Raw genomic sequence first — 12,010 nt, 5'->3', positions numbered from 1 at the left:
ACTGCACTGGACAGAAGTAGGCTCTGGAATAGGGTGACTACATAACCAGAGCAACGTAGCTTTGAGTGCAATCTAGCCCTAAATTAAATACTACATCCAGTAAAATCAGTTATGAAACCAAGTCTTCTAAGGCTCTAGAACAGTGGTCTTCGAGGTGGGGGGGGTGGAGTGGGGGGTGTAGAAGACAATTCACTGGGATACAGGAAGAAAAGGTTAGAACTTCAGTAGTGTGTACATAGCTTGTAAATATGTAGATATATATTGCAAGTATGCGTTCAAAAATTTTTTTTTCTGGTAGGAGAATGCAGTCAAAAGAGTGTGGAGACCACTGCTCTGTAAGTTAGTAAGAGTCCTAGCTCTCCAGTGTCCATTACACATCTGATTACATCAAATAATCCCCATTTGCTTCAGTCTCTGCAACAAGGAACTTTGTCACTGAAGCAGTGTTGGGTAAGCAGTTCCCTTCAACTCCTTGCATCTGCTTCTCCAGATGACACAAAGCACCTGGCCTTCAGGCATATGCACACTAACCCTCTTCGTTCCTTCCCATCATGACTCAGATCTTTAGGTTAGCATAAACCTTGCTGATAAAGAAGTTAAAAGCTTTCTTGTGAAGGGAAGTTAGGTTTACTGATGAACTGTCGACTTCATTTGGTACTGTATTCTGTGCCTAGTTGCACAGTTCAATACTTCCTTTGTTAATACAGTTAAAAATAAATCATGTATTGAACCCACATTTAAAGCAAGACTTACCACTCTAAGTGCTGCCCTTCAGTAGAGGCACTAGCCGTCAGCACAATATAATGTCTAGAAAAGGAAAATAAAGATACTTGCTCAGGACTTCATACTTCTTCAAGGGAAACCAAAACTGCCTTAAACGTATTGAATATGAATTCCACAGAATACAGATTACAACCTGTATTCAGCAAATATTAACTCAAGAAAACCAATTACATCCTTTAGAATTGAATTCTGATACATTCTAAATATCATAGTTGATTTTTTCCTAATAAAAACAATGTCAGTAGCATAACACACAGTTTGTCTATCTTCCCTATACTTATCCTTACCAAAATTCATGAGACTACCTCCAGCTTCTGAAAAACAAACATTAATGCCATCTTCTATTTAGACTGCAAGTTAAAACTCCCTATGCTAACTAGTAAGCAAATCATTTCAAGTTCAGACAACAGATTTCATACATACTTGTACTTCTGAAAGAAGTTCAGTGGTTCAAAGAGCTTTGACCAGTCCGATTTTCCTTGGAGAATCTCATTTGTAACTGCAAGGCCTACAATTAAGGTTGAAAAACCTTATTACCATTTTGGCTTTAAGACTAGCACAGCACAATATAAACTTTTCAACAGTAATCCACAGATCAAAAAGCAGGAATTCGCTTGACACAATGCAGGTCTACTACAACAGTTCATTGCAAAACTGGTCCCTTATTGCCTGCAAGAGGCATACTTCCCAGAGGCAGCTTCTACCTGAAAGGGCAGATGCCTCACAGAATATAACCAACTCAGCTAATGTGGTCTCATATAACAAGAATTATACTTTTTATTCCATTAATAATAATGAGAAGAACTTCACCATGTTTGAATTCTTCCACCATCACTGCTCGTGTTGATGCAGAGACATTGTACGTGGAGTTCTGGTGGGGATAAGCTGGGGTGATGATAGGCATTACGTGGTATCGATCAGAGGGGTTCACCTATGATGTTAAGACAATTTTGCTTAGCATCAGTTTAGGTTAGAAGAAAGTTTGAAGGCTTCTGAATTCAATGTCTACATACCCTAGGGTCCCATACTGGTAAGTTAAGATCACTCTCTCCGGGTTGTTTCAGAAACACAGGATTTGGCCAATCCCTATATAAGAAAAGCCAGTAACTAATAGTCCATTTAAAACTATGACGTTTAATTCAGGGTAGGATTGAATGTTGTCAATGTAAACCTTACATAAAGAACTACCATTAGAAGTGTTACTTCATGCATATTCAAACAGTAGCTCTTACCATTTTGAAAAAACCAAGAAGAACTTGTTAACGAGTACAGAAGCCAGAGCGTTTGGATATAACTGGCACGTTTTCGCTACCAACATGGCCCATGAAACCCCACCGAGGAATCCTAACACGTTGGAGTAAATACCACGTCCTAGAATGAACACATTGTAGTTAGTCTGCAGTCTTTTAATCCCCCAGTATATGCCTTCAAATTTACACCACCAACTTCCCAGTCTAGACAATACTTAGCACATTTCACCCTCAATGTCAGTTATTTTTTCAGTGTAATGAGGCCAAAATTGCTGACCATAACAGTGATGAGAAAAAGTATCAGTACCACACTACTTCCCAAAATACTGCTACTCTGAAATCTGCCTACACTGCTACTGCTTCACTCCAACTGCACTTAAGAAAAAAATTCTGCCATTCTTCTAGCACTTGCTCTAGCCACATACACAAACGATATTATCTCATTCCTTAGGTCTCAAGCTTTTGAACTTGTCGTTTTTATCATTTATAGTCAGGTTCCTGATAAGCAATGCAGCACGTTGTCTTGTAGGCACTCCCCCCCTCTTCCCCCCACTCTACCCACCATTAAAATCCACACAGAATCTAGCACGTGCACAGACCTTCCATCTAAACTAAAAAACAGTTTTTAGCTTAAAACTGTCATTTAAACAACTATCCAGAGCCAAAATACTTCTAGTGGTCTTATTCTTTCAGCATGAGGTGTCTCTGAAAAGTTTAAAGATCACAGAAATCACATAACTCACTTTTTGCCCACAGCTTAATTGCACGGAGTGCAAGCCGAAAGTTCTCTTTGTTTGGTACTAGACGTAAGATTTCATCAGTAACTCTGCAGCCTGTAAGAAAAAAGGTACAAGTCAGTTTTGTGCTATACTGGATCAATAGCTCACATTTTACCATTCAATGGTAAACAGTTTATCATTCTATGAAAGCAAGTTTGGACTATTTGCTTTGTATTACCTTAAAAATTACAGATGACACATAACATTCAGTACCAGTTCAGGTAAATGGTGCCCTCAAAGCTTTTTCATAGCTTAGACTACAGTCAATTTTTAATAAAGCCTTTCTACAGGATTCTGAAAGCTAGGTTTCTTTCAACAGCCAGCAACAATTAAACCAGTCAGTGTTAAATAGGGAGTAAGTTCGGCTTCAGGTACTTCAGATATTTTTTTTTTTTTTAATGAACTATCACAGTCTTCTCTGTCAAGTGCTCTACCTATTCATCTGAAGCAGTTTCTGTGGCAAACTGGAACAACGCATACACCCCGATCAAGGAAACATGAAATACAGGTCTATCTAAACACACAGCTCCTTGAAACATTTAAATTTGAGCCCACTCACCACCTCCTCAGATCTCAAGTATACAGGAGATCGGTTTCTGCATCTTGTACAGAAACTTGAGTTGTGTAAAGTGCATTTTATAACAAATTTAGTAGCTTTTTAAAAAAAATGCGTAAACACGCTTACCATTTAAACTCCGAACACATCTTATGTCTAGGCTTCTCAGACACGAGTCATCTCCAAGGTCAAGATTAGCAGAAACAGTTGGCATCGACACTCTTGCAAACACAAGATCGATCTTAAGATGAAAAAAGTGCCAACCATGAGTTAGAATGCCACACTATTTGCAAACAGCACGGTAGTGGGGGACAGTTAGTCAAGTCAAAAAAAAGAGTGGTTAACATTTGCTTTTAGAATTATGTTACTATAGATACATCTCCCAAGAGATTTATTTACGAGAAAACTCAAAACCTGCTCGAATTTCCACATTTTATTTACAAAACATTCATTGTATCCCCCCTTTTCTTTTTAAGCTAGGGAAAGGAGGGCTTTTTTTTTTTTAAGTTGCAAAGATTATTCTAAACATAGAATTTCCATTAAAAGGGAACTTAAAATTAATCACAGAATTAAGATGTAAGTTCAATGATCTCAACTATACTTCAGCAAAGGAGAGAGCATTTTCTTTAGGCAGTAAACCCTTTTGATCCTCAAGTATGTAGTTTTTAGAACAGTCCAAGGCAAGAAAATTATTCTGTGAACGTCTGTACCAGACAAAGGCCACAAAAAGATCATGGAGTAAGCATCTTCATGATGGCAATACCAAGCAGTAACTTGCTGCGGTATGACAGCACGCAGGTCTTTATTCACTGGATAAGATGTATTCAAGATATAAAGATTCCTGCAGCTGACAAACCTTAGGCAGGAGTCAGATGAGTCTTTTTACTTTTCGTTTTCCAGATTATGTCTCACAACTGTTTCACTTTTGCTTTGCAACAAAACATTTAGTCTGTTCACATGATTCAGTGAGCTACACTACACCCGTCCCTCTGTAGAAAGCTAGCTTGTCAGAGCTAAGAAGGGTTAGCAAGGACAGCACTTCTACTCCCACTCTGCACATTCCTCGAGATAAATGCTGTTCAAGTAAGCTACCCTGGTCTACCCCTGATGTACCCATGCCTGCCAGGCTTCCGAGGGGCTTATTTTCCTATAAGTTCTTATTTTACTGCAATGTCTTCTCCTGGGATAGGTTGTGGTCAAAACCAGCATAGTCACAGGTCCCTGGAAATGTCACCTGACTCCAAAGCAAGAAAAAGGTTTACTCACTCCAAGAAAAAAAATGAAATGCTTACCTCAATGCCATCAAATTCAAACTTGACCACAGGCACATATGCATCTTCCACGGCCTGTAAAGGAGAGGACAACTGCGTAAGAAAACATCTTTTGCTACTTTAATGTCTTTCCTGAACTATGATAAAAACCAGAATTTACACTGCTAAAGTACTCGGTATAAAGACCGAGTTGCTTCCGAGCCAAAAAAAAATTGTTAATAAACTGCAAGCAGTATAGTGCTGATAGAGTACTAATACCAGCTTTAAAAAGTTGTTTAGCCAAGAGATTCAGAGGCTGATCACATATTGTAATGAACAGATAGTGCACAAGGAGCCATCGGTATCAGCGGTAGTAGGGTACTTACCCTGATAATGAGGAAGAAAAAAGATTTCTGTAGCCATTTAACTACTGGTTAACATCCAGAGAAATCTAAGTCCTGTCCACACCTGACAGCACACACTAGTCTTCTGAATTTTTGTTTTCTACTGTGCCTGAGATGTTATCAGCTACTTAGGGGACAGTTTCCAATTTTTGTAGACCCCTTGTTATAACTGTGCCACAGCCCACTGCAAGTCTGTTCTCAGGTGACAGTCATCTAAACGAAGGCTCACGCATATGAAGTCTTTCAAAGTGTCTGCATGAGGAAGACCAGGCTAAGAAAAACACTTTTCAGGAGTTGAGTCTCACATGCAAGGTACTCAACATATGTGCCTGAAGGTGATTTTACGATGCAGTTCTGTAGTTCACAACACAGCTCCTATTCACTTTATGTGAAGCTGGCGGTGCTCATCCCTTCCCAAAGTCTCAGGCTGAGTATCCAGAGAGGAACATGACCAGAGACGAACGAGTTAAAAGGTCCTGAACTACATCCAGAGAAACTCCATAGCAAAGGTACTGCCAGAAGCCTTTCCACATCACATTCAACTTCCCTTACTTTTCAGGCTGCCCCTTCCTATTCCTGCATGCAATTACCTTCTTTCCAAGCCCCTTACTACACCTAAGGTTAAAGCAAGGCTCCTAGGGACAACCTTGCTTTTAGATACAGCAGACTTGTTTCCAAACCATGGGTTGGGGAGTAGTGTACCACAAAGACTCTTACATCATGTACAGTCATTGCGGAAAGGAACCAAAAGCTTGACTTCAACATTTTCATGCTGCATAAAATAGTATTTTAGAAGGTGCTCAGAAACAATGTCTTTGGCTTGTAAGACATTCGCTACCAATACGAGTCTTTAACATGAATATTGTTATTATAGAAGTAGCACAATCTACCAAGGAGAGAGCTTACTCACCCTTAGATTTTTTATCTGCTTCTGATGTTTCAGTTTGTCAAAGAACGACTGGAAAAAATCCGATCTTTCCACATGTTTTGGAGCAACACAAACAGCATCTATGTCTGCACCTGCAGAGAGATTCCATTTCTTCTGTTATTGTTGGAAGCCCCTTTCAAACATTAAAACTATGGTCCAGGGGAAGGTGTCCCTGCCCATGGCAGGGGGGTTGGAATTGGATTATCTTTAAAGGTCCCTTCCAACTCAAACAATGATTCTATGAACTGTGACCAGACAACAGATGTTCTACCTTTAGTGTGCACTCCGAGCTTGTAAGAGCCAAAAGTAAATATTTTGCCACCAACACTTGCTATGGCTGAAGGCGGAAGATTCTGTGGGTAGAAGAGAAAATTTACTTTAGAATATAAGATACACACTGACCTCTGTGCAAGTTTAACTAGCATACAAGTTATTTAGAAAGACTACAACGACCATAAACAATGTCTTCTCACTCCTGTACTGAGTTGTTACTCTGATAGACTAATACTGGTTTTCTGAAATTAGCGATTGCAACAAAAAAAGAGTAATGTATCAGTCCTTTCATTAATATGCACAAATTAAGACCTATTATTAGTCTTCCCTGCAGCAGACACACATAAATTAACACAATCCAAGAGCTCTACACAAGGCAAGTCTAGTGTAATAACTTCAAACTAGAGTGGGTGCTGGAGGCTGTCTGGGACAAGATCAGTGCCCATCTACCATCTATCTCACCCCACAATACATTGTTTCAGCTTTAACTGCTACAAGTCAACTGATAAGAGTCACTTCAGAAATTTACTGGGTGCCCCAAAGACTTCAGGATCTTGATCTGAAGTATCTTTTATAACTTATTTCAATGGCAGTTACTACAGCTCTACTCAATACTTAAAAAGAAAGTTAAAAGTTGAACTGTAGCATAAAGGCCTAATAATAGTATGGCCTTTAAAAGAAATAAAAAGGCTTCAGCTGTTCTGATAAAAACACAAAAAAATCCTTACCTTGCTCTCACCAAGTTCCACAATCCATTCTTTGACCAATTTACTCAGTTTATCGAGAACAACAAGCCTGTGGAAAAAAAAAAACCCTCATGTTAAATTTGCCTTAAAAACCTAAAAGGTTAACAAATTTTACAGTCCTATTATACCTGTGATTCAACTCTTGTTGATCTTCAAACACCCCAAACGGTTTCAGTGCTTCAACTAATTTCTGTGTGTGAATACAATCCAAGTCCTTCGGAGTAGCCAAGCTAACTGGAGATGTAATTCCATAACTTCTTTGCGGCTGGTTCTGCAGCCTAGAAGTCCTTTGGGGAAAAAAAAAATGAAATACTGAAGACTTCACAAAAGCAAAACAAAAAACTTATTGGAAAACACCCTTCTTACAGCTCACAGGTTTCCAGAACGGTTTTTGCTCTTTTACCCAGCATTAACATAAATGAGAAAAAAAAAATCCTGCTTATGATTTTTAGATAACTTGACCTAACTTAGAAGTCACAATTACTTTTTTAAAAAAAAAATTGCGGATCGAAGAAAAGATTCAAGTTACTACCATCTTAAAACAACTTATTGGCATTGCTCTAGACAGTTAGAACTGATCACCAGGAAATGAAAAGGTTTGAAATCCACTAAGGGTGACACTACATACAGCAGAAGTTTTGGACGCATTTCAGTTTTGATTTAAGGATATTCCCATCAGCTTCCTGCTAACATTCAACAAAACGATTTAACACTGGCTTCTTTTAGTTAAATATGTTTGCTGTGCTACTACGTATTCTGGAAGGGCATTACAGCTGATTGCAGAGAAAGGACATATAATTAAGTGGTCTGTTACACAGAGTTGATGCAGTAAATTCAGTATTACCTTGGTTTTGTTTATGGAAGAGTATGAATGAAAACATCAACCAATCTGCAGCTAATGTGGCTACAAGGACCTCACACTCTTAACGCAGTGTTCAATTTTTATAGTTCATAGGCTTAGCTGTACATACATCTATTTTATCTGAATCCAAAAGATACACGTCAGCATATAAAGCAGCACAAGTTAAGCTGTTTGTACAGGCTGGCTTAGCCAGCCCACCACCCAGTTAGGCTGAGCACTAGGCACCTAGACTGAGGACACCAGGCACCTGGGTTTGGAGGCCCCCAAGTTGCCCTTGCAACTCCAGTTACAGCAAGGCAGAGTTTTAACCTCCAACCCTCCGCTTGCCCTGCATGTTTAGACTTACTTGCAATCAGAAGCAGCACAGCACTGACATGGCAGGACACCGTTAAATTAAAGGCAGCATTAGCGTTTGGTTTTTTTTTTTTTTTTACGCCATAGAGCCCCTGCTTTAGAAAGGGAAAAAATGGAGGAAAAAACCCTACTTGGCATTACCAGCTGAAACAGGGAGAGAAAGAAGAGTGGGACAAGAGGTAAGGATTGTACTTAATGGATCAAGGGTCTCTACAGAAACACTAGTAGCAAAAGGGGGAGACATATCAAGAGGTCTTTAGGACTCACCACGCTTGTCAAAGAGTCTAATCCCTTTAGCCTTAGGGTCTGGATATGATTATCCCATTATTCAAACTGGGTATTTCCCTACTTCACATACAGACAACTCCAAATCTTAGCTGGGTTACTCAAGAGATACTTATAACTATTTTAGGGTATCTGACCCATTTCAGCTGCAATGGGATTAAGAAATGCTCAAAGGACAGCTTCAACAGGATTTAAAAGGGACAGCTTATTACAGCTCCTTATTTCTAATTGTTGCCTTTATTCTTACACTGAGGAAAGATGAATTCCTCTCTCTCAGAGCAGACTGATCCAACTACAGACATAGCTTTCAGTCATCTAGTGGGGTTTTTTCCTCTCCTCTCCATGAACTCATTTTTCAAACTTTCTTCTACATGTTTTCCAAAAAGCTGGGAGGGTATTCGGACTGTATTTCTATCAACTAGTCTCCCCAGTCAGAACAGCTGTTTACTTATAGGTAGTAACTAGGCCTTGATCTAATTTGTCTTGCTTTCTTTATAGGCATTAACTTCCACTTCCTAAGTAAAAATAGTCATAATGAATATTTCCTCTCTTATGGTATCACTTTCATAACAAATACAGAAGAAAAGCCTATGCTTAATTGCTGTGCATTACATCTAAATTAAAACACCTACAGCAGCAACTTCCTACATGTTTTCGGTATTACTCGCATTGTACAACTTGCCCTTCAAGAAGTTTGTGCAAATCAAGAACAGGATTTAGACATTGCTAGCATTCAAGATCCTTCCCGTGTACAGAAGGCCACTATGTGCCTTTCATTGCCCCATTCTTCCTACAGAGACTGTAATTAGACATTGACATAGTGGGCAATATTAATTACATATATCAGATATTATTAATATCAAATTATTTTCGTCAATAGTAGATTTTTTTCATTTCAGTTGCTTGCATGTATTACCGAAAGTTTGATCTCACAATTTAAAAGTTGAGAAAAACAGCACTCAAAGTTTTATTGAAAGAGTGACTTATGCCCAATACAATTTGTCTCCCTTTAGTAATTAAAAAAAATATATATAAAAAAAAAAAAAAATCTTACTTCTTTCTCTCAAGTGTACCAGACTGCCAGGTATATAGAAAAAAAGGCTCTTAAGAGATTAAGTGGCATACATGACACACTACCAATCCATCCACCAGCCTTCTGTTTAAATGAGAACTCTGGTGCAGTTTAATATTTTGCAAACTTTTGCTATGATTTGTCCCCCACAGTGAATAACTCCAACGTATTTCTGTTCTGATGGATCCAAATTTTATACAAGAAGTTAAACTGATTTGTTCCAGGTTTTGTCACTTATTTATAGCTTTACAAAGCTGCAAGCCATTTGTCCTGCATACTCCAAGGGACGAGTTTATAGTGTTACAGTTCAGGGAGCTGCCTTCAGCGAAGAGCACGGTGTATGAGTGCTCACTACCAACGGATTTCTCCCACTCATGAAGTCACCTTGCCTCGACCCGGGTCGAAGTTTGCCCCTTTAGCCTCTTCCACCCTCACCACTCGGGAAGAGAAGTGACTCGAAATCAGCTCCTGAATCACTAAAATTGATAAAACAACAACAACAAAAAAACCCTAAACACCAACACACACCAGAAAACCCCCAACCCTGTGGCCTTCAGTGACATGACACTCTCTCCAGCTTTCATTCCTATCGCACAAACTCACGCTAAAAAGAAAGCGGGCAGACACCTGCTGGCAAATTAAAGCACCTTGTTTCTGACGCCCACATTTTGAAAAACACACTTGTTCCTCCCCGCTCGAGCTGGACACGCCGCCTCAAAGCAGCGCAAAGCCACCGCCGGCGACAACCCGCAGCCAACAAGCGGTTGCCAGGCGACAACAGCACAGCTGGGACAGTGGCAACCGTTACCCTGACGCACAAGCGCGCCAAAATCAAAAGCTCGGGCAGCCGCGGAGCCTTCACCCGTCCCCTCACTCCCTGCCCTCACAAGAAAAGAGCTGATCGCTTCATTTAAAGGAGAATTTTCCCTGACAAGAGGCACGTTTCCACTCATAACCCCCCCGGGGACGCGCAACCCGCCGCCGCGCCGGCTCCCTCAGGGCACGAAGGCGGGAACATCCCCTCAGGGGCGGGCGGCGGCCTCACCCGCACGTCTCCTTCATGGCGCGCCCCGAACGACCCAGCCCGCAGCCGCCACCCAACGGCTCGCGCCCCTTCTACTCCGCCGCCGCCGTCACCGCCTCTTTCCCGACGGCCCCTGCGGCGCGCGGCCAATGGGGCGCGGGGAGAGCACCCGGCGGGGCCACGAGACTACGCCCCCTCCCCGCCGGCCCGGCCGCCATGTCGCCCCCTGGCGGCGAGCGGCTGAGGCGGAGCCATACACACCCCCCCCCCCCTCCCCGCCCTTCTCACCGGGCTGGCGGGGCACGCGCCGTCACGGAACGGGCTGAGACGCGCCCAAACCGGGGCGGATAGTCCCCGTGGCCTCCACCGGGAGATGCACAAGCCGCTCTGCTCCTCGCAGGAGGGAGGCGGCGCGGAGAGGTCCCCCCCTGAGGGATCCCCCTCCTGAGGCATCGCCCCCCCTGAGGGGAGGCTGTGCAGGGCGGCGCGGGCTGCCCGCCGCTCCCGCTCCGCTGTGGCTCGTCTCACCTTCAGGACGTCGCGAAGATGAGTCTCGCCATTCCTTGCCCCCCGCCGTCCCGCTCGGGAGCTGAGGGAAGCTCCCCTAGGCGCCGACAGCCAGGCGCTCCCAGAGCCCTGCAGCGGGGCCGGGCCGAGGGGCCCGCGGGGCGGGACCCGCCAAAGCTGAGCCCACCAGCAGCCCCGTCCCGCCTAACGCGGGGGGACGTTCCCACAGCGCTGCCGTGACACCCCCTCCAGAGAGAGGAGAGAAAGAGACGGCGATCGCTCTCGTCTTCGTTCATTCCCACCTGGTTAGTGTTGACGAGCCAGACAAGCGTCGTTTGGCTTAAGCTCACCCTAACTTACTGCCATAGGTCATCTTGGGCCAACAAAGTCGTGTCACAAACTGGGTATTAAAGCAGCCAAAATACCCCGAGACTATTCTGCGCCATGGCATTTAGACGACAATTCCCCACTCACATTAGAGCCTGCAAAAAGTTAAAGGTAAAACCGTCATGTTTTTGTAAAGGTGAATAAATTTTTGGAAAAAGGTTTGTTTCCCCACTGCCCAGGTGCCTTGCAATACCAGAACCTTTCTCTGAGATAAACACATTCATCATTTCTGTACTTTTCTGGGTTGCCTGTAGGGCTTTCGTTGAAGTAAAATATATTTTATCTTGCAAGATACTTAGAAGAAACACAAATTTAACTTTTGCCTGAAGCTTCAATAAACGAACAATAAATGTTTGGTGCTCAAACACGGAGGTACTTTTAGCAGGATAGCCTTATCTACCTTACTCAAAAAACTTCATGCTATGGAGGATTAAAAATTATTTATTATTTGCATGGCAGTACTTGTGCTAACGTTTCAAAGTCTGAAAATAAGATGCTTCTGCAAGAAGTTGCACTGGTCAAAGCAAAAAACCAAAAAGGTTTTCAAGCA

The 12,010-nt window shown here is 42.1% G+C and overlaps 1 protein-coding gene across 1 annotated transcript; it reads right to left on the bottom strand.

The window, feature by feature from the left end:
* Positions 1 to 2,011: 2,011 nt before the first annotated feature.
* LOC141921651 (poly(A) polymerase gamma-like) lies at positions 2,012 to 10,615 on the bottom strand. The gene is made up of 9 exons (XM_074820575.1): positions 10,588 to 10,615; positions 7,098 to 7,256; positions 6,952 to 7,018; positions 6,222 to 6,303; positions 5,933 to 6,042; positions 4,661 to 4,714; positions 3,498 to 3,609; positions 2,777 to 2,866; positions 2,012 to 2,154 (listed from the first exon to the last, which is right to left on the bottom strand). The coding sequence occupies exons 1-9, from the start codon at positions 10,602 to 10,604 to the stop codon at positions 2,012 to 2,014; spliced, it is 834 nt and encodes a 277-aa protein (XP_074676676.1). The 5' UTR covers positions 10,605 to 10,615.
* Between the last annotated feature and the right edge of the window lie 1,395 nt (positions 10,616 to 12,010).

The sequence above is a fragment of the Strix aluco genome, chromosome 3, assembly GCF_031877795.1.
Source record: "Strix aluco isolate bStrAlu1 chromosome 3, bStrAlu1.hap1, whole genome shotgun sequence".
NCBI classification, from domain to species: domain Eukaryota; kingdom Metazoa; phylum Chordata; class Aves; order Strigiformes; family Strigidae; genus Strix; species Strix aluco.
This window is presented reverse-complemented; position numbering and strand designations above follow the sequence as displayed.